Source organism: Anticarsia gemmatalis, chromosome 18 (genome assembly GCF_050436995.1).
Source record: "Anticarsia gemmatalis isolate Benzon Research Colony breed Stoneville strain chromosome 18, ilAntGemm2 primary, whole genome shotgun sequence".
NCBI lineage: Eukaryota > Metazoa > Arthropoda > Insecta > Lepidoptera > Erebidae > Anticarsia > Anticarsia gemmatalis.
This window is the reverse complement of record NC_134762.1, coordinates 7,318,028-7,342,460: the sequence shown is the minus strand read 5'-3', so window position 1 is coordinate 7,342,460 and position 24,433 is coordinate 7,318,028. Positions and strand designations below refer to the sequence as shown.

Here is a 24,433-nt window from a genome sequence, read left to right as displayed (position 1 = left end):
CAAAACTAAGTTTTATGATTCATCTTAAAAACATGACGAACCAAAATCAAACTTACATACCTATTACCTATCGGAATATCGTTTAATCAGTCTTACATAATGGAATTAAATATAGGGTAGCCATTATAAAACTCATAGCGATATATCACACTGATATATTGGCCACATATAGTATCACCGTTTTAGAATGTGAAAGTAACGTGTCAAAAACTTTCCCAAACTGTCAGCCAGTTTTTGTTTCTCACTTTCACAATAACAGGCTTGATTAGCTCGGATTGAAACCTAACCCGTACATAATTGTGCTAGGTGTTAAATAAATATAGTAATTATGTTATGATTACACTCGGTTTATTGTTTATGTATACTCTATGTGTATGTCATACTGTCTGATTTACACACACGGCAATATTTTCACGATTATTGTCGAAATGCATTATTTGTCTTTGATAGAATAATCATATTTGTTTGCCTAAAATTACTTTTGAATACCGATAATACCGTAATTAAACCATAATCAACGTACCATAAAAACATCACGTAGTACTTATTAATATTTATTTCGCCGCCGTCAAAGTATCATAAACCGCATTACCCAATTCCGCCAACATTTCGTTTATCACTCGTACGCGTGAAAAAAAATTAGGTTAAGCCGAAATATAATTACGCGCAGACGCCCCAAGAAACGTAAGAAAGCAAAAATATTTCCTCCCGACACCAACATTGAGTATAATCCTTGATTTTATTATAGAGTTTTCCTCGCGAAAAACTTTCTTATAACGTCGACAACCGCTTTCATTATACAGTTAATATTCCTTTTTGAAAATTATTGCCTTTTCTTTTTACTTTTGTCAGTCGAAGGTGATTTTATTATTCTTTCTTGCTCGGCTTCGCTGCAATAAGAAATAGTGAGCGTAGTGTACAGTATATTGCGCTGGCAACAAAACGAGAGATCGGACAGATAGACGGCTGGAATAAGTCACAGGAATGCTTTGAATGCAAGTGGCCCGGAATGGTTTTCACTGGAGCTGAATAAAAAAGGATTTGTTTCACACAGCCACTTGCCGACGAGTAGATGTTTTGTAATATAAAAAAACTTGTTATTCAGACAGATGTTTAAATGCCTGAACTAGTGTTATAAAATAATAGAAGTAATAATTTTGATTTCACCTCAAGTTTAAACTGTTTTAATAACCTTAATTATTACAGGAACTCACTGTGAAAAAAGCAAATGACACGAAGCTATTTTCATGTCATATCACAAATAAAAATTGCATGCTAGGTGCATTTAGCCTCAAGCATTTTTCTACCTTTTATTCTAATTTGAAAATGGCCAAGCGCACTAACTTTCGTAATTTAGCCTCCAAAAAGCGTGCTGGCCAGTGTTAGCCACCGGAAGCTACGTAATTGTCTCGGACAGTAGTAATAATTACAGGCATCCTTGGCCCGATTGTGGAGGGTGCTGGCAGACCACGCTGTGACGTCATAGGGTGGTGACGTAGGCTACTACCGTTAGCTAATTCAATTGAAGTTTCGCGAGTGTTTTATGAAATTGCTTTTTATTTACTGTCTTTTTATTGTGTGGTTAGTGGAAAAGTAATAGAAAGAGCTTTGCTGCTAATGAAAGTGTAATTGGTTTCTTAAGCTAATAATATACAAAAAGAGCTGTTAATGACTTAAGTAGGTAATGTTATATAATAGCTAATAGCTGATTATATTTTTATGTTAACCACGTATTAAACGAAATACAACTTTGAATAGAATTTTTCAATCTACATCTTGTATACCTTACTTTTGGCATCATTATCACTGGCCCTGTGGCGCAACGGATAACGCGTCTGACTACGGATCAGAAGATTCCAGGTTCGAATCCTGGCAGGGTCGCACACCTTATTTTGTTATATTTTTTATATAGCATTTTTTATGTAATTTAAGTAGTATATTATTAGTGTAACAAACACGAACTATATACTAATTTACTTTATATTACTTTGCTAACTTTTATAACATATTCGCGTGGCATATTACAAAAAAATATTATTAGATAGCTGAAATATTGTACAAAAAGCCAAAATAACTGAACAAAATATAAAGAATGAATATAAGATGGTCTAGTGTTGAAAGCATGCACTTCCCCATTCCTCAGTAGCTGGTCGCTACAATTAGCATCTCGCAATCGTCGGCAATGCCTCTGCGGGCTATATTTAATTAACACTGGAGATATGCCCCAACTGGGTCACACTACTCTCTGCTTTATCTCTCTTTGTTCAGCACTATTGGCATAAGAACAATTTGAATAAGATCTAATGTTTAATCGATATTTTTTTGTAATTGTTTAAAAAAATTACTCTCATGTGCAAAGACTTGGTAATTGTATAAGCTATGGAATATAATCAAGAAATTAATAGTTCGGAAATATACTTCAGAAGGTATATTTTGCTCCAATTGTTGTTTACTTTTTCTGCTGCTTATGTTACACGTGCTGATGTTCTGTCAAATTGAGACGTATTTAAAGGGCTTTGAAAACTTAATATTGCAGTTGTCTCACTATAAAACTTCGTACAAGCTACGATTTGGTATACAGTGTTTTGTCTTTGTCACTCATATACAGTTTCAAGATTGATTGAAAGTGACAAAATACTGTATCAACTAATCAGACATTACACGACTTTTATGAGTAAGGCATTTGGTTAAACAAATATGGAGCGTTTATCATCCATTCCCTGTCAGAAGCTTAAACAGGCTACGTCGAAATATTTGAACGTAATACAAAATACAATAGCAACATCGAGTTGTTTTCATTATATTTCCCCAGCGATATCACCTAGATAAAGTAAACCGATTCTCAATACATTAACATAGTATAAATATTCCGTATTTCCCTCAAGACTTACATTCTAGTTATTGTGATAGGTTACTGGAATCTGTTGGTTTATTTACCTTTCCTAGTACTGGGAAATTGTTTGTATGTTTGTATTGAAATTTACACAAATTCTCTACGGCTGTTTCTGTTTGATGTCGGACAAGATTTAACACATAATTAATTGTTTTAACTGAATACTGTCGTGGCTGGACCAAGGTATTCTTCCGTGGTGAGTCAAGAACTCATAAGTATAGCATTTGTCCACGCTGGCATAATAGCTAGGAGAAAGTAGGAAAAATAAAATTTGACCTGAATGCAGTACTAAAAAATCTAAAATTTGTTGATAACTGCAGCACATTATGGCGTAATTATGGTATTAATCTTGCTATAAAACAGTTCTATAGACCAACTAATTTTAAAATGCATACCAAATAGTCTCGACTATAGTGTTATAAAGTAGTCGCTATGTATCCTACGTAATTAAACCAGCATTGGCAGTAAGCCAGGGTCGTTATTTATCAAAGTTTACAATACAGCAGGCCGTAAATATTCGTACTATGCTCACGCTAGAGCACGCATTTTAGCATGCGTCTTAATACTAGGAAATAGTCCATGAAATGATGGTATGGATGGTTACTTACTTAAAGTCACATTGACTGATTTCAGTCGTATCATTACTACGGAATATGGTCATGGTATATAGCAGAGCATAAGTGTAATAGGAACAAAAACTTGAACCTATTCATTTCATAAAAAGATAAATCACCGTTAGATTATTCAGTGCTTAACTCCTTACTGGTTGTAGTCTATAATGCAATAGTTAAGAACAATCTTGCCTGGTAGCTAATATGTTTGGTGGCAAGGTTTTTAATGCTAGATCGGTCACTAGGCGAGATTAGTATAGATGAGGTATGACAGTGGTGCAAAATACAGGCTATACTGAAGTAGGATCAATTTCTGTAACGTATAAGCGTAAAAGTCTAGAACTTTTATTTTATAATTAATGTTAGTCACAAACCATTTTGATTCTTTTCCACAGTAAAGTTTAAGATTTTACTTAAAATCTGGGGGCACGGAAGTGCCCCCGCAAGTCGAGCAAAAAAAAGCGGCACGGCCGTAACATCCTTTTCTCGAAGCAATTCGGGCTATTTTTGACACCCCTATAATTTCGTTGTGGATAAAACAAGAAGCCTGGATTTTCAGCAACTAATCAGTCATTGTATAAACACGGTATCTTTAAAATTTCAGTCAATTTGAACCAGTGGTTTAAAAATTACAACTTGTTAAAGTTTTGAATTTTGTCACTCACTGATTCACTGATTCACTGACTCACTGACTCACTGACTCACCGATCATCAAAAGTCTAAGGTACTTCTAGCAGACTTAGAAGCTTAAAATTTTGAATACAAATAGGGTTTAGTGTCTTAATCATGGGAAAAATTTAATATTTTTTAATTTCGGTCCAGTTTTCTAAATACACCAACTGCAACTATAACTTTGTAATCCCATATAAATGTATAAGATTACAAGGTTACATTTGCAGTTAATGAATTATTATTACTGTAGAAAATAAAATAAATAGGTGTAAATAGGTACCTACTATATGAGGCATAACGGGAGGGGGTATAGGGTGGGTAAGGGTGTTTAGCCCATGAAATTGAACAACATTCCCATAGGAAAATATGTTGAATTATGAAAAAAAAACGTCTTTCCATACAAATTGGACTTATGTTCGCTCTACAAAAAGAAGTGAGATGCCATCAAAAACATTCTGTAAAAACCTCAAGTCTCGCCGTAAAAAGTTGTGAGATCTATATAATACCAAGTCGATTAATCTATTTAGTCTCTACTTAAAGGAACTTCTGTCTTAAGTTACTACGTATGTTATTATCATGCCAATTTAAAAAAAAATACCTTTAAAACAAATAAATCGACTTGGTCATCGCAAGAAAACACAAATTCGCCATAAACATTTCGGGACCATTAACTTCTTGTCGTGCTGTGTAGTGTGGTACATACTAATAATTAAATCATGCGATGGCCAGGTCGGTCTATTTGTTTTAGAGGTACTTTTTTTTAAATTGGCATGATAATAACATACGTAATAACTTAAGACAGAAGTTCCTTTAAGTAGAGACTAAATAGATTAATCGACTTGGTATTATATAGATCTCACAACTTTTTACGGCGAGACTTGAGGTTTTTACAGAATGTTTTTGATGGCATTTCGGTTTTCGGAAACAAAATTATATCCACTTATTAATCAATTAAGATATCGATATTTCATGTTAAGTTAATTGGACCATATATTAACGTGTTTTTGTATTGTTTCAGGTATTATACCATTAACGAGATGACGGAAGCTTTTTGCTCAACATTAATGAGTCAATGTGACATTAATAAAGGTGAAACTGGTCCAATGTCTTGGTAAACGATTAATGTCGTTGTGACGTCATACTTTTAGCATATTTATGACGCAATTATTGCTTAACACTACCTGTCTTGAGTTGAGTCGAAGATCTTTGCAAGACTTGTTATGATATTCATCTTAGAAATGTGTTTTTGTGTTAAGTATATAGAACTTACAGTCTGTCAACCAGTCTTACCGAGGGTAACCCAGGTCACTGGGTAGTGGAGGTCCAATAGGCAGATAGGTTTACACTAAATGATACGCAATTACGATTTCTAAAGTTATTTTTACACTATTAATTAAATATTTCCATAACTCGTTCGCAGTGGGGTTCCATCCTTAATTAACTTTTCCCTTAACAGACTTTACGATATGTATCAAGGGTGGTAATTATGTAATATTTATGACTACTGGAATAATTATACTTTTTTACCTTCATAACGCCATGTAATTGATCTTTCATTAATTTTTTTCCGACTTAATTATTAAGACGCTCGAATTAGCATTTATCTGGTATCTCGAAGTTCTTTGCAAGGTAACTAATAACGGGCTAGACACAAAAAGACCCGAAAAGCCATTTATTGCGTCCTATCTAGAAAACTTTTATGGCGAGTATGTGTCATCACTTTGCCAACACTTTTGTCAAAGCCAGCTTTATGCTTTTATAAAATATGTAAAAGTTTATTCAGCTCAAACGTGAAAAATCCATCTGAAAAACTTTTACTTATCAAGTCGGTTGATGAAGCAGGCTATTTAAATCGCGACGTTGGCCTGTTTCATTATAATTTCAGCGAGGGGGCGCCACTGTCCGGGCGGAACTGGGTCGACAAAGTTAAAACTTATCGATCCCGCCAAGGGACCGGTCTGATGTTTTTTTAGTCGTTCTCCGACAAAGTTCGGTCAATGTAGTTCTTGTGGAACTGATACTTGATACAAGTTTCAGGTTTGCACATCATTTAAAACCTTTTTAGTAAAGGTTTTTTGTAAGAACTTGTAATGATATGGTAAGAGATACGATCCAAAGCCGATCAGGACGCTAAGCTTAGTTTTATAACAGCCACTAGAATACATACATTCCACTACACAGCAGGCGTGCAGTCTTTAGTATACTTTAATTTTTTCTGTGCCAAGAAGTCAGAGCTTAAAGTATCAGAGTAACTTCCCATTAAAAAAAGACCCTTATTGAACAGTAATAGCGTAATGAGCTAGTGATAGAAAAGGGGGCCAGGGACATTAATTAAAAATTAATCATTCTCTCAATTAAAATGTTTAAGGAAAATGTCAATAACCCCTCGATAACCGTGGCGCTTTGATAAGCAAATTGAATTCATATTTCCTGTTATGGCTTAAATTATATGTACGTAAGTTAACGTGTTTTATTGATTTCGTATGAGGAAAATAAAGTTATGAAAACAACAAATTAATTTAATTATATACCTTTCTGTTGAATGAAACGGATTCCCAATTAAATTGTAAACATATTTTGCGAAGAATAAAATTTTAATAAAAGACCGAACCATATTCCTAGTATACAAAATACATATTTGAAAATGTAGTCAGAAATTTCTTTTATATTCAGAATTCTGAACCGAAAACGCAACCGCATAGCATTTGGCGGTCACGCCTCTGCGGCATATGAGTCGTAACTCATTCAGTGGAAGTGAAGGTCACGTAACATCTCGGGCGATCCTCTTAAGTGTCATACGTCGTCGCTTACGGTCAATAAAGGGTGTGATGTGAGCCGACTGCCAGTAATTACACCTCAATTAGCCCCCGACACTACTCGCTAAGGGACTCGCGCTTGACACTCGTTTTATTGACCGTTCAGACAAATGGTGAGATTTATACCGCGCTTGGGAATCGATTGCTGACGGATGCTATACTGTTACGCAAGTAGAATCTGTGTTCGCCACTGTTTTTGCCACACATTTACTATCCTAGAGAAGGTAATTTCAAACAAAAACGACCCACTGCATTCTCAGATATAGGTATTATGGTAACGTTTGAACTGAGTTCAATTTCATATTGGTTTTATACATTTTTTATGAGTTTCCTGCAAGCACATTCTCACGACTATATCCTGTTTTATGCTAGGAATGAGTACTGATTAGAATTACTAACAGTTAATTCTGTTTCAAAACTGTTGAGAAATTTAATGTCTCCACGAAATCGTCTTTCAATCCTTTATATCCAACCAGTATTAACCACACAACTTACAGTGTTAGGAGGGAATAGTGAAATACACATACGTCCAAGTTTGTAAGCTTTATCGGCATTCCGTCCTACTTAAACAAGCTTACGTATTGTTCTGGAAGCTTCCTTGTCCAGGCACTAGGAACAACGATGTTTATGCGCTGCTAAACGGCTGCATAGCTCGGCAGTTGCATAATCCGATTACATATTATTATAGTCTTATGAAAGCGGTATTACAAGTATTATTCCTTGTAGAAATAATAGGAAGTTATTGGCCTCTATAGCTCAAGATCCAGTTAGAAGTATTACAGTTTTTGTAAATTCTGCCCGTGATTTCGTCCGCGTGAAAATATTTCCCGGGGTAAAAAGTTATGTGTATGTGTTAATCTAGGTTACGAGCTATCAGTGTACCAAATATCATTAAAATCCATCTAGTAGTGTTAAGAATCTTTCGTATAAATTTACCTCTATAATATTAATAGGAGGAAGTAGGCAATAAACTAGCCTATCATGGTTTCTAAAGTCTTCGCCCGCGCTGGAAACCATTTCTGTGCCGTTCTGGACATCTCTACATTAACATAATTCAACTGTATTTTCTCATTCAAAGTTCGTATTTTGGAATATCAACTGGTATTATCTGAACGTCGTATATGTTGTGCATAGCTCGTGTCATGAGCGGTTCACTGAACGTGATAGCAGATTGCTGCGAATTCGAAACAAAAACAATACATTTCAATAGCCCTTGTCATATCCACTAGCCAGTATAATATATATGCATTATTTATAGTAGTTTCTGTCTGCGACTTCGTCCGCGTGAACAGATTTCCTCCATATAAATCTGTCACTCATCCTGTCTGTTAGTCTTAATAAACTGTATGTATATCAAATTTCATCAAAATCCATTCAGTAGTATTAACGTGATTGAGTAACAAACATTCATCCGAACTTTCGCATTTGTAATATTAGTACGGAAACAAATATAATTTGTATCATTTTCCCGTTTTGTCCAGACGGTGGTTCCCACAGGCTACAGGTTGTTATAACTTAAACGTCTAATGCGCCATGTCTTCTCTTATTCGTTGTTTATCTGTGAGATAAATTACACGCCGCGCCGGAAGACATCCGTCTGCGCTTTCGTTTCAACAACAATTTATTGTAAAGTGGAAAATTAAAACAAAGTGTTAGCTGAATTGTAGATGAATCATTGTTTTTTATGGAATATTTTTTTCTTTATGGTTTTTTGTACGTTTAATTAGTATTTTTTTATGTTTCTGCTTTACTTTTGTAATGCAGACAAATTGTTGCAGTTGTTGTTCTTATATTCTAGGACGACACTTACATATAGGCTTTGCGTATGAAATTATAGAAAAGAGTCACCGATAAATTATACTGAGATTTTGCCCTTCTATAATTGTCAAAGTTACATAGTTTTATCAATTTAGTTTCTTTTCATCTTTAGCTGCTTACGTGGTATACTCAGCCACCTCTTTTTTATCTTTTCAGTTTTTCTCAACCAAATTTCCAAAAACCCTTTTCCCAACTTTATAGACTAAAAAACCCGCTGAAAAGTTACCATGTTGTATAAATACTTTTAGCGAATCTAGTAGAGTGCACTCTCATATCGCGCTCAATATTGAGAACACCTGGTGCGGGCGGTTCAAACACCAGCTTCGATGAAATGGGACTACCCGCAGAAGGTTCGGTAAAAACTTTCATACTTGTTTAATATTTATTATTAAACAAGGCTTTCGATTAAAAAATGATAAAAAAATATATAGGTAATTAAGATGGGTGAGGGAAGGTTTCCACTAAAAAATGATTTTTGATATAAATTGTTTGAGTAAATGAAAAATAAAATTTACGTAATTTGAATTAATAAATTGTTGTATTTTTATTGTTATTATTGAAGTTAAAATCGCTTAATATCCGACGCTTACATGGATTTTGGATTAACAATTTAACACCTAAAATAGAATTCAATTCCAAAACTGTTAATTACCAACATAACATTAATTAACAAAATACGCATTTACGTAAGGAAACGGACAGGAAAATCATTAAACCCCATTAAACACGCCTTCCTTCCTTATTCATCGATAAACATGTTATTATAGAACAGATTCATTAACAAAATATCGTGTAATCACACCTTTGACACTGATACCCTTAAGTTTACAAAACACCCTTATAAAGTTCGGCCACCCTTCTCAGCACGTAAAATGTTCAAAATAATGTACTAAGATTTTCTAATGTTGATTACTGTAGTCCGACAACTTAGTAGTGAGCCTTGTCATGCATGATTTATCTAGATCATTTAAAATAATTCTAAGTACTTCCAAAAATAAAGTAGCTGTACTTATCAAGCCACTATCAGCTACATAAGCCTTATAGATCACTCATGTTCTTAATTTTGAATTTTGTATGCTTCTGACAAGTACAAACTCCGCAAACAAGGCTCTCTACTAAGTTGTTGTACATGTACTCAGGTAAGGTAACTTCAAGGATATGGCTAAGGTCACGACCTCCCGAGGTCACTGAGTTCAGACCCCGATGGGTCATGTTATCACAAACATTGTGTGAAAAATGCTTGTATATCAAATTAATGGCTTAGCCTCAAGTGTCGAATCGATCGCGATTTATGACCATAATCTACCCAATATTTGAGGGTAGCTATTTATTTGAAGATCTCGACAAATTGGACGGCACAATTCATTGCCCACTGATAAGGGTGATCGTTATTAAAAATACTACGTATTTTATTTTATTCCCTTGCTATACTCTAATTTATTATCCATTTGTGATAACCTAAGATATATGGATTTGGTTTTGTACGCTTTTATTGGAAATGCTCTACCATTTTAAAAACAAAATTTATCGCGAATTAGTTAATGAAATGCTAGTCCCTACAAAGCGTTTATTTAAGTATAATCAAAAATTATTCTTTATAATACGGTGCTTAGCTAATAAATATTGAATACTTAAAAATGTAGACGTAATATTAATTTAATTAGTCTAAAGGTTCATGTCAAAACAGGCTTAGTCACTGTCAATATTCCTAAAAGCTTTATGACAAAAAAATACATACATTAAGCGCTTTATTTCATATTCATAAGTCCTGCATTTGTTATTCAAAAATGTTAATCCTATCAAAGCTGCACTGCGTAAAAGTTCCATTAGGAGTTTACCCTTATATTGCAACCTTTAAACAATGCGTAATGGACTGAAAATAATCCTAATATTAAGGCTACTTTAATTTATATTTTGATTTTTTTCGTATACTTATCACACATTTCAAGAAGAATTTTCGGATGAAGAAATTGACATAAAATACTGATTGATTGACTTAAGGTCTTTCAGACATTTTAGAGCTTTCATTTTATTTAGGTAATTCAGGTTTTTCCTCTGTGTTAGAAATATAAATCAGTGTAATTCGACTTTGTTATAAATCCGTCACAATGCAGTGATAATACGTCTATAAAAGAATATTACATTTGCTGTATAAATAAACAAGATAAAAAAATGTTCACGACAACTGGCGTCAACCGCAATAATAAAAAAAACAAAAATACAAGTTTTGTTCGTGACTCGTTATCGCCGCAATCGGTCAAAAGGTTAATGAATAACATACATTTTGTAAAACACACCTTATTCTTCTTCTATAAGGTTTAAATTCGTGTGACTTGTATTAACAGACAATCGCAATGAGCATCAGTAAGGTCACAGTGCCACGTGGTCATAATGATCTTTTGGTTTTTAATAACAAACAAAATAGCAATTTCCTAAGATATATTTTAATAAAGGCAGCGTTTTTATGGAAATTATAGCTACTTAGGATTCGCACGTAATTGCCCCCGTACTTATATTAAATATTTTGTTTCGTAAGCTCTCTCTGTTTCCGCTTGTGATGATAATTCCAAAAAATAAAATGCAATATTTCGCTTTTTGGCGTTCCGTGGGTTTACAATAAACATTAACTTTTATTGTTTGTTTTGAAGTTTGGCTCTTGCCTGTCATGTTGTCTTTTTAGTTAATGAAACAATAATAATAAACGAGAATAGTATCTTTTCTTCATCCGTTTCAATAGTCGACGAGACACATTTCAGCAAATATTTTTTTTTATATACTGTATACATATTTTAGTACCATAAAACCAACGATTCACCCCCGGTTTCTGAGTACATTTAGCGGTAGTTTATGTATTCAATTGTCAGTAGTGTTTTATTTATATGAGTTTAAACGCTATTGAATAGATAAACTACCGCTAAATGTTCTCAGATTAGTGACGAAAAGAGACTGATAAATAGCACATCTTGCAAGAAAAGCAGCATTTTTTTACAGCTTAATAACGAACCTATTGTAACGGAACCCCAGAGCTAAAAATTCCGTACCTGACGAGTTTTTAAAAGAAATTCCGGTAAAGAGCTTCCACTAAATGTTAATTTATGAATGGTTTTAAGACTCGCTAATTTCACCATTTTGTACTGAAATTATTCTTTTATGAAAATAATACTTTTAAGGTGAAAGGTCGAGTGGTTATCTAAAACTGTAGCATAAATGTGTACCTACGTTATATACGTAATATGTTTTTAATTATATTATTATAGTACAATCATTAATTAATTATTTTGATACTAGTGTTTTCGGTTTACGCGTGGGTATGGAATAATTAGAAAATATGTTATGTAACTTGATTAAAACGTCATATTATTGGCGTATATAAATATGCCTGGTATAAATTAACTCACCCTATATGCAACAAATAACGATAGTTCACAGAGTAATAAAAAGACTGCAAAATAAATATCAATATAATTTGATTTGACTGGAAAAATATAAAGGCTCGGGCCGTGATTGTTACTGAAATAGCAACTACCCACGCCTTGGATGCCCTCGTTGAATGTCAAAGGAACGGGAGCGATATTTTAGCTCTGAAATACGTCTAGATTCCATTCATATTGTAATAATATCCCCTGAATGGTCCAGGTGAGAGAGATTTCAATGCTGATGGATATTACAGACGTTCTAAGAAATATTTTAGTTCCACTTAATGTCTCCTCTTTAGACAGATTTGATAAATATTAGAAAAGTGTGTCTCAAGAGTGACAGACGATGTCTGCTTCAGAAATACAAATTAGATTTCGGTGTTTCATTTGAAATTAAAATCTAGATAGAGGAAATATCTTGGTACTTTGACGAAGTTTTGGAATAAAAGTAAACAATTTTGCATTAAGATTCTGTGCCGCAACTACAATAAGTATACGAGACAAAAAGCAGTTAATTTTTATTGTATTTTTATTTACACAAGGTCTCTACGTAAATGGCGTACAGTTATTGTTATTTAATACCATAAAACGAAGCCTCCAAGGCATTTTACTAAAATATTATTACCAGCTTCATACTATAGAGTGTATGTGCTCAAAATTTTACTATTCCGAAAGTAATGTCATTATTTCAAAACTCTGTAACGACGTACGAATACGTGGATATGGTTGCTTAATACAGATCTTTAGGTATATGAACCGCGGCATGTGTTCAATTTGATGATATCCCTACAATGACACCTAGCGGTAAACTTCTTTAAAAATTGTATGTAGAATTTTAATATTAATGTAAAGAAATATTTACGTTGGACTATCTTAATGTTCATCGATACTTCCAATATTGTCTATCAACTTCTATGACCAAAAGGTAAACTGTATCCAAGGTTCTGGTAAAGATATCTAGGACGACGAGCTGCCCATAGACTTAATGCCATAAATATTGTAGTTAATATAACAATAAAAAAGTTATTATGTGACCTGACCTCCAGGGATCCTATCATGATCCTACCAAATAATATTTACAGAATTTAAAAAACGCAAAGCCGTATCGTATCTACGTAATTTGATCCGACATTTTTCCTCTTCAATTTGAGGTCTCCAAGGAATACGTCTTATATCCGAACGAAATTGAGAATAAGCTCTGAACCATAATTGACTGTTTTTGTTATAACAGAAGCTTGTTCAACATACATTATACATTATAAGTACTATAAATTATTTTCTAGAAAAGAAAAATCTTTACGTATTTCTAAAAGAAAAATAAAAAAGAAACAGTAGAATTACTCCTCCGTATAAAACTGTTCACGTCTTTATATAATTTGCGACTAATAACAACTATTTGTACTGCTAATGCGACCATAAAGTTTGTACCATGTTTCTACCTTTCGGAAACGGTAAGCTATTAATAAAATACCTCTTTGAAGAAGTGTAAACATGCATTTATTTACAAATTAATATATTTTTTCTAGTCTATTTGCTTCAATCTCAAAGCTCGTCTCTTTACCGTTCGCAGTTTTATCCAATAAAGGCAAACGGATTAACTGTATTAGAGACGTAATAGGAATGTCGTGTGGCCCACGCTTGATGCTCTCAGCTCTATTAAACAGGTAACTAACTACCTTTCTCCTCGTAGATCAGTATGACCCGTTAAGTTATCATATGAATTCGTAAACTTTAGAGTTACTTAATTTATGAGATACTTATAAAAAATGTGTTTACCGTTGACTTAATAAGGTACTTAACTGCTTAATCCTCAGTACCTAGTTAGTGCATATTTGCTGTCAATACAAGCTTCTGTAGTTTACCTTTTATACTCTTGTAAAATGATCGAATTCTTTTGATCTTAAATCATAAATGTTTTGAGTACTTTACGTGCAACTCTAAAACACAGTTTAGTATGGCTTAGATTTATCTTTGACACAAGAACAGTCCATTACCGTTTCCTAACTGATCTGTTATTCTATTATTCCTCAATGGTCCGTACACTCATAAGCGTGCCTCTAGGGGACGCGAGCTCTATTTGGCGTCAAACGCGATTATCTGGCCGAAGCCTTGGAGCGACGCAAACTCGACGCTAACGTCCATTGTCAACGAGAACACCATTTATAAGTAAACGGCACACAACAATGGATTAACAAATTGAAATGTCAAAAGAAGGAAGAATTGAATCGAATTTAGTTTTTTTTTTCACCTCCACAGCCTTCAATTCCAAGGCTCTGTTCGTGATTGTTGAATAAAAACGCATTGCGTAGTTTGTTTGACGTTTCCTTGCCTAGATTTATGTAAGGATAATTGAAAAGTGTTTGTTGTAATTATTTCCTTCATGAATAATTAGGATCTCTTGGTTTCATTATTAGGTAATGCAAAATATTAGTTATTAGTTGTAAGCAGAACGAGTGCTATTAAATATTATTTGAATACGCGCTATTGACTCAATATTTTCATTTTCCACGTTGAAACTTATATATTGGTCTTTTATATTCTTAGATTAATTCATTAAACCGGACAACAGTCGTGCGTAAATAATTTCTGTCCTTTCACTAATCTAATACGCAATCAAAGCGACCAATGCAATAACTTACCAAGCAAATCAGACCACTGGGTTAACAAATATTATGTCATTGCCTTCAACTCTAACACCGATATTAGATATTTCGAGCGTATAATAGAATGCCGACATTCGAACAAGATAACATAAAGGAAACAATGAACAGGAATCGTGAGCACAAGATACTCTAATACCTTAAGCTTTTTGCCGGTCTATTGAACAACCTTGACTAGTTACAAAGACAAAAGAGAAGTATGCCCTGTGTAAATACCGTCGACTCTTTGATACGAACAAGCGCTTCCGGAATTCCCCAGATTAAAATCCAGAACCAAAATAAGCGGCAAGCTAATCTCGTGAACCATTCCGCTATCCTGCAGCTCGTACAATGAAAATGGGAGGAATGTTTTTCGGGCCCCCAAAACCGGACGATGCAGTTACTGCACGTAACATTAATAAAACAAGCAGAATGCTGATAACAGGGCCTTTGCCGCCGGTCAAAGCCGAACAGCGAACGGAGGAATTTCTCCCGAACACACGGGAAAGTCTAAACATGTTCATGCATTAGTTGGCGTCGCGCCAGCTTGCATGTTGCCAGTAACTCGGCTACAACATTGTGATGAAGTAAAACTAAATATCTTTATTTGACTTGTAAGTGCTGCGACGAGATTCCCCAATCTTTTTAGCATATTTACTTGGCGTTTCCGTGTCTGTTTGCGACAAAGTTCGTGCAGCGTATTTAAAAGTAAATGTTTGCTTCTTAATCATGCACTCGTGTATAACTGTGTAAACTTTTAAAATCTAAAAACATTTTGATTATTACCGCGTTTCTATTAAGATGTTAGATATCAAATCTAACATCTTAATAGCGTATTCAAAACTCTATCCTAAATTACAATCAACCTCAAGTCAAATGGAAACCTTAAACTCCAGTTGTTATGTTCGGTCAAGTCTGGTGACACACATAAATTGTGACCCAAGTATAACCAAAATTCCGGAGCGGGAGATATTTCTTTCTATAATTCCGCTAAAGGGTGTATCGATTATCATTTTACTGGAATATTTCGAACGTCGGCCCCTCCGTGACTAGCGAGTTAAATTGAAGCGTGAAACTTTATGACACAAGTTTTATTTTTCTGTGCGATACTGGAGTTACCGTTTCTTTAACGATTCGGAAACTACAAGCTAAGAAAAAGTAGTCTATTGGTGTTCACTCGCGGAAGTATCGGTACAAAAACTGTGTTGTTTCACAGTTGACTAACTCCGATGTTTTCCACTGAAGAGTTTATTAGAACATGGGCTATCCACTTTTATTTAATGTAGTCAGGTTATTAAGCCGTGCCTCACAAAGTTTGGTAATTAGAAAACTTCTAAGAAAGGCAATAAATAACTGAGGCGAGTTAAAGAATGACAAGTTCGTGCTGCAAATTGTTTTAATTTGAATTTGAAATTGATTAATTTGTCGAATAGGCGCAATTGAGTAATGAGTTTGTCTTGAATCTGCTACTTTATTGATTGGTTATCCAGCGCTTATCTCTTCTTAAACAGGCTATTTAAATCATCACATATTCTTTGTGAGACAATTTTGGCTTAAACATTTCAAAAGTAAAAATGTCAACCATCATAATATATGCTTCTATCTAATAACTTAAATCCACAAGTTCCAGTAATTCACATTGATCTGTCTACCGAAGTGTATTGAGTCCGGCGTCCAAGTAGGTTGTTTGACTCCACTCACTTACAAGTTGAGACGTTACTATACGAGAACTTTGAGGAACTACCCTCAGACTCCTCCAGTTATTAAGGACTGCTATTTAGTCGAGTATTTGAGTGGGCTTCCATCTATATTTGTTCAAAATTAAGTGTTTCAGTAAAGTGAATGCCGGAAATAGTCTACTAGTGTTTTATTTTTGAAATAAAGAATTGTCTTTCAACAGTTTAGAGCAAAAATCAATTGACTAAGATGAATGGTTTTAGAAAAGAGTTATTTATAAGCTTTTTTAATACTAATCAAGTTTTTTAACTAATTATATGTCTTGCATTCAACGTTTCTATCATGCAAAAGAAACCAGGCATAGTGGACTGTCTTAATCGTGAAAACCTTAATTGTCTCAATTAGGTGTTCTTAATTAGGTGTCTAAATAATAGTAACTGTCCATAATTCATTCCATACATATATAATACTAGCTGACCCGCGCAACTTCGCTTGCGTCACATAAGAGAGAATGGGTCAAAATTGTCCCCGTTTTTGTAACATTTTTCACCCGTACTCTGCTCCTATTGGTAGTAGCGTGATAATATATAGCCTATAAACTTCCTCGATAAATGGACTATCTAACACTGAAAGAATTTTTCAAATCGGACCAGTAGTTCCTGAGATTAGCGCGTTCAAACAAACAAACAAACAAACAAACTCTTCAGCTTTATAATATTATATAGTATATAGTATAGATCACATCTTTATTCCTATGAGTAGGCAGAAACAAAAAAGCGCCACTGGGTACGATCCTTACAAACCTCCCTTGCATCATTCATATACATACATTTCATACTTTCCATAATTAGCTTGTTAAATTATAGGCCAGTCAGCTATTCCCAGCTGTATAACCCCGATCACCCCACAACAAACACATCAGACATCAGGTACAATCTGCTCGCATGATCTAATTAATATTCACACACTTTGTTATTCGTTTGTCGATTTATTTGCGGCTCCAGGGTCGCTGAATGTCAAGGATTTATTGATCATCGACACACGACACTTTTAATGGCTGTTTCGTATTTGTTTGGTGATATTTTGAAACATATTCTGCTACATTTCTTAACGCTGATTATACGTACATACATGATTTAACATTTTTTCCATAGGGGTAGGTAGAGACCAAAGAACGCCACTTGGTATGACCCTTACAATTTTCCCTTACCTTATTCACATACAGTCTGCCTCAGACATACAGGACCTCCGATTACGAATACTACGCTACTGGCCTTTTTGCAAGACATTACAATTTTAAAACTTATAATGTCAATTCTAAATTTTTAACCCTCAGATTATATGGTATACACTTCACATAAAGCAAGTTTTTGAAAATGCTTAATATTATACCCATTATTAAAGTGTTAAACAGTATTTGGTATAACTGAGCAAGTTTAATTTGAAAAGCCACCGCGTTCCGCGCTGCAGCCGCGAAAATTTAATATGGCCCCACTTGAAAACTTTAAAGGAATAGGATATTTTGTTTGTAGTTTGTTACGAATTCATGGAATATGTGAAATTCTCGTTTATTCTGTTTCACACGACGCTGTAGTGACACGTGCGGTGTTGCTGCAAAACGAAATGAACTGTAAAACTCGTGCGTGGTTTACAAGTTTAATTAAATATAAAATAAAAAGTTTAATGTAATAAAAAAATACCGTAAAACAGTGAAATGGCCGTGTTTTTAACTGTGAATTTTCTGCAGAATTAATTAAAAAGTGATACATGAGACTGTACCTAGCTACAAGCAAAAGTAGTTTTTACTTCCTCTATCCAGGATTCCCACACTCTACAAAGGTCTATCATCCTTTAGGCATCCACTCACGTTTAATTATATATAAATAATAATTCTAGGTAATTTTGTCGAAAAATTTGGGTATTTTCCAAAATATGAAATGTAAATGAGCTGTAAAAGTAATCAATTAGGAGGGCATGCAGTATGCAGCGGCTGCGGAACGCGTGCTGGTCCCGTACACTCGTGTCGCGCCGCATTGCGGACACGACCATAACACTACTGCTTCTTGTTGTCTGTCACATACATTATACTCGTACACAATTGTACATAAAGTCACTGGAAGAAATAAGTGGTTCAATGCTTTACAAAAATCTTTAGTCCTAATGACGATGGTCTCACAATTTAATTCCAAAGGTTGTAGCAATAGATAGGACCGACCATAAAAAGTACCCTGACCCCGTTCAAATTCAGCCCGTCACACTGCTTCAACGTAATCTTTTTGAACAAAAGAGTACCGTCACTGAATATTTTACACATAATTCATACCAAATCTAGTGGAACGCAATGAAAATGTAAAATGAAAATTAATATAACATCGCAATAACTTATCTGGGTCATTATTCACCCTTAATAGAATCAATAACTAATTCATACACACGGCTCCCTATATTTGCGCTTCATAAATTGAATGAAAAGCGGAGAAGCACAGGAAGAGCACCCCAAATACGTCTGTTTGAACAATACCGACTATAAATAACACGCACCCCGTAGGAAAACACCCTGCGACCCCCATAACATACCCCTGCAAGATATTTTTTGCGAAAAATGTACATCGTGGAAGAATTTCATATAAAGATGCCGTTTTTCAAAACCGCTTGACCCCAACATGTATGTAACATAAATTTTTACTACGTTATAAAGATTTTTTCGACAATGACCTCGATGAAATTTGGTTTGGTATCCGATGAGGTTGGGTAGTGGTACATGGGTGGGTGCACGGTACAGTAGTGACCGAGTAGTAGGCGGACAAAAGCTTGTTGAATAGTTTTGGCCATTTGACATTTCAACCAACAACGTTCTAAATGCCAGAAGAAGTTAATAATAGATCTGTTTGTTTATTTACTCTTGTGTTTTCCAATTTAACGCTTCCCTAAAGGTCTATTATGTTTTAAGAAATCAGTAAATTCGTGTCCTATTTTGACTGTTTATTTTTTTGTCAAATTCTTTATTTTTTATGGTGACAACTACAAAGATATATTGTCAAAGGGAAGTTTAATTTTCTTTCACCCTCTGCTCAACAACACACATCTACATTCCTATATTACAACAGATTTATAGCGTCACACAAAGACAAAAAGTGAAAATACAAAGAAAATGTAAAAAACTTTGCACACGTTTTGATGCAAGAATGAAAATGGCGGATGACTCCCCGAATGGCGGGAAAAATGAAATATGGCGACCGCAAGGCCCGCGTCCCTCGTCTACCGGCCCGTGCCTTATACCGCTTACATCTTATATTTCTATAGGAGGGTCGGCTAATCCCATTAATTTTATTTAAGTTCGTTGCGTAGGTGTAAAATACGACCTGTTGGTGAGCATCAAAGACACCACTGAATAGAAAATTAATTTGCGAAGAAAAATTACCTTCATACCTGGATAATGTAAGAGTAACCGTATATCGGTATAAGATATATCCATTTACAAAAAAAATGGATAAAAGAAAGCTTTTTTGAAGAGATCGTATTGTGACATGTTTGGTACCCTATTTGTGTGCATTTGATACAGGGCCCTGTGGCGCAATGGATAACGCGTCTGACTACGGATCAGAAGATTCCAGGTTCGAATCCTGGCAGGGTCGACGAAATTTTTTGCATATGTGCTTTTTTTTATTACTTTTCACGCATGCTTTTTCGGGCCGATAAATAAGAAAAAACTTCCATTAATCCTAAAACAACAATACTGTCAAAACTAAAAGGTTATTTTTTCTCAAATTAAGTAAATTCTATAGGAAAACAGTAAAACCAACTAGGTATTAAGTTATTAAGCATGCACCAATTCAAGTTATATCCACCGTACGACGTAAACGTAATACAAGTACATTCTACGCTCCACGCATTTCCATACATACTTAATGCGCCCAGGATGAGCTCAAACTAAATAAACCTTGTTTCAGCTTTGTCATGCTAATTCCTATTGCGAAATTTTAACTTCGAAAGTCGTTTAAAAACTTAATAACGGTGATTGTGGAATAATTGCTTTAATTTTGTTCGACGTATCAAATAAAGAGCTTTTGCATAGACTATGAAATATTGTTTTTTAATTTCCCCTGCGGCATGGCGGATATTATGCCAAGAATGATATCATGTTGGCAAAAGATTGAAGGACAAACTGTAATGCAATAATGCGTCATAATAAAGTTTAAGTATGACGCAGTGACATTGGAACTTTATGAACGCTATTTGTTTCGGAAAACAATACAAGAATATTGGTACAAATTTTAATAACGATATCACTTAGCAGTTTCTTCAACATTTTTCTTTGCTTGTCTTATATTTAAGCGGCACCGACCCTTCTATTTATAGCCAGTATTAAATTCTCTTTTAAAACGATACCCATATTTTCCTTGCCGTTCATTTTAGCGATATCCTTGACCCGAAAAATTGTTGGTCCTTAAAAGAGCACCAGTGTCTGTACACGTTTGTAGGTCAAGGCTTAGTTCCGTTGCCTCGTGAGGCTATAAATTTACTCCCGACCGGCTAAATGTATGTAAACTATAGGCTAGCGTGATCCGAAATATTACCGCACCTACTGTTTACTGAACGAACAATGTTTTATAGCGCACTTTTACGTGAAATATTTAGCAGATAAGCTATTTAGGGAATGTTCTTGGTATTGTTATTTGAAGACTTCTTTGTTAACCTCTATGTGTTACAAGCAGGTGAATAATTGCTTATAAGATATTAAGTATGATAAGGGGCAATGCAATTGCCAAAACAGAGTATTGCGGAGGCAAATGGTGTGTGCAGAATAGTTGGGTTGAAATTATTATTCTAGGACTTTACAATATGGACTGAATTAAAGAAAGCTTATGTTATCGTATTCAACCTTAACCGTATGTTCTGCCACTGTTTATAGCTTCATACCATTTTATTTAGGTAATGCAGTGTAAATTTTCAAAGATATAGCTAATTGTTGTTGTGGTTTGTTTCAGATAAACCTTCGACTGATCCTGGTGTCGGGCAAGACGAAGGAGTTCGTGTTCAGTCCGGTCGACTCGGCGGGCGACATCGCGATACATGTCTACGACAACTGGCCCGAAGGTGTGTATCGAAATTTAAAAAATTCAACATAATGAATAAAAGATTCACCCCCTTATGACAATCATTAAATTGACATGACAAAGTTTCAAGTATAAACTCACTCCTAAAGTTGAAATTCTATAGAAATAGAAATCATATTTTTTAATACGCTTTGTTAATAAACTGCTCATTGAAGAAGAGAATCATATTCGAAAAGTATAGATAAACAACATAATGGAAGAATGTCTTGTATTAGGTGACAAAAAAATATTTTTTTATTAATTTAATATCGTGAAATCGGTCAAAAAAGCTCAGAAAAGTGTACACTTAATTCTAAACTATCCGATATTGTACAAGAATAATAACGTCCATCTCAAAATCCAATACCAATCAAAATTGAAATCCACTATCCCGTTCAATTGCACAATTTTAGCCACTTCTGTCTCAACCGAAGCATAAAATTACTTTAGAATCAAATCAATTCGCGTGTGTTGCCGCCAGTTCTCCACAAAGGGATTAGTGGTTATTTACTGTGTTTGGTCATTCCCCATAGGCCATGGGCTATAAATATCGCTTGTCGGTTTAGCCACGGTGTTCCCCCACCCCATGGGGGTGACAGATATGGAAATCAGCTCTACGTGATGAAGGAGGCTTCTATGGTTAATGGCCTTTGGCTGGTTTGGTGAGATACGCGGATATCACGCTGTGATTAGTGTGATGGTGTAAATACTGGGGTTAAGAATAATCTGTTTTTAATTTTGAGTAGATTGTTGATTTAGAGCTAGGTTCGCAGTTTAGAGATAGGTGTCAGAAATTTTATCTGCTAGATACAGTGACAGTAAATGTATAAAAACAACTGTCAAAATTTCATCTGATAAGCTATCGACTTATAGTTATCCAGAAGTAGTGTAACAGACCAGTGTTTTTTTTATGTATGTACCAATTTTACAATGAAATTGAGTGTGTTAAACACACTCAACTCAACAAACTCAACAACAACTCGTGTTTATTCGTCATAAAAACAGTAATAAATGCAAAATTATCTGTAGCTGTAAAGAAGTGTTAATCTGAATAGTGTGATTATCTTATTACTTTATAAAGCATATAAATGTCGTTATTAATTACGTATCTACACGGAGAATTATGAAATAATAAGATTTTATAATAATGTCTATAATTTGAAATATAAAGATAAACAGTGCTACGCTTTTTTCTCTTTAGGTTTTACTAATTTCAAAAAAGTTACGTGTAGTTTATACCTGTCACATAAAATCAATAAAATATAAGCAAATACATAAGGTACCTGCGGGTATTAAGGCCTAGCTAAGGGAAATTTGTAATAAAATGAAGAATATCCAATATAATCAACCAGTTTTAATAATTATCAGTCATGTACTTATATTACTACAGAATTTAAACAAAAAATAGCTTCTCTAGCTTAAAACAAAAAAAATATATCACTTTTAAAAAAACGCAGTCTTTAGGCCTTATTAAAATAGGGTAGGGTAAAAAGGCCTATACTATAAACTATTCAAAAATCAACTTAAACTACGTAAATTAGTATTCTTCATCAGTAATCATTAACATAAGGCAATAGAAAGCATAGTAATCTTAATAAATTAAATAAATTGTCCTTATTCGCATCCATCAGGACATTGAAAATCATCAGTATATTCTGCAGTCAAACCGACGAATTCGTCGTGGTACCACTTGAAGCATCGCGAACATTGCCTCATTGCATCATCCATTCTATCTTATTTGCAGGCATGACAGTACCGATCTTTTTTTTTGTGATTAATTTTTGTCAGATCGCCTTCTGACCACAATGCTCGTTTGGGAGGCATTGTGACTGTAAGCACTGAAAACAATAATAAATGAATTGAAAATATAAACTGCGTATATACTACCCACTAACAAACATTTTAAAAACACGCTTCTACTTAAAAAGCAGTTAAAAAAATAGGAGTAAAATAAGGCCTATTGTAAAATTTTATAGGCCTTAATATCCGCCAACCACCTATTTACAAAAATAATAATAATATAATTTTTATAACTTCAAGCCTCTTAAAACGGAAATCTACGGACAAGCATACATTAATTAATAAGCGGACAGTCAATACAGGTTTGTAAATATGATATTTTCTAAACAACTTACGTTTTACTGGAGTCAATTTTTATAATTCGTGCTGCTGAACCGCACTTCTGAATGATTTCGACGACATTTGCGAGGGGAGAAGTGCTAGAGTGCGTCCGTCACTTCGGACCGACTCATATACGCTCTGAGCTTGTGTGACTGTAATCTTGATCGTCAACTACTGTATTTCATACGTTTTTTGATATTTAGGCCTTATTACCCGACAGGCCTTAATACCCGCAGGTACCTTATTTGTTTTTCTAACTAATATAGGTATTCGTTCAATGATGTATTGTGGTATAACAATAATATAACAAATTGAAACTGAACGTGTACATGCATACTTTATGCAAATAATCTTGTTAAAAATGATTGTCTTATTTCAAAAGGCTGTATGCAACTGGAAATTTTCATGATGGTTATATGCAAGACCCATTTACCTTAGTAATAAATAGATTAAATTATAATTAATGCTATTAAACTACGTGTTTATGTTTCACCAAACGATAAAAAACATGCAAGCAAAGATAACGTGGTCCAAATATTTATCCTTAGTTGTTTAATTGTATAAAACAATATGTTACTAATTAATGCTTTATTAAATATTTGTTTTTAAGACAATTAAACAATATTATTTGTGATACACTTGCACGTGTTATTCTCAATTAACAAGTATACATG

At 34.2% G+C, this 24,433-nt stretch overlaps 1 protein-coding gene and 2 non-coding genes across 3 annotated transcripts in view; all 3 read left to right on the top strand.

Annotated features, from left to right (window-relative positions):
- UBL3 (ubiquitin like 3) overlaps nucleotides 1-24,433 on the top strand; it is a 165,117-nt gene that overhangs the window by 133,181 nt on the left and 7,503 nt on the right. Inside the window, exon 2 of the mRNA XM_076125785.1 lies at nucleotides 21,531-21,639. Coding sequence (XP_075981900.1) covers nucleotides 21,531-21,639 — 109 coding nt within the window. The remainder of the gene's footprint in view (nucleotides 1-21,530; nucleotides 21,640-24,433) is intronic.
- TRNAR-ACG (transfer RNA arginine (anticodon ACG)) lies at nucleotides 1,809-1,881 on the top strand. The gene has a single exon. It is a non-coding gene; the product is annotated as a tRNA-Arg (tRNA).
- TRNAR-ACG (transfer RNA arginine (anticodon ACG)) lies at nucleotides 20,105-20,177 on the top strand. The gene has a single exon. It is a non-coding gene; the product is annotated as a tRNA-Arg (tRNA).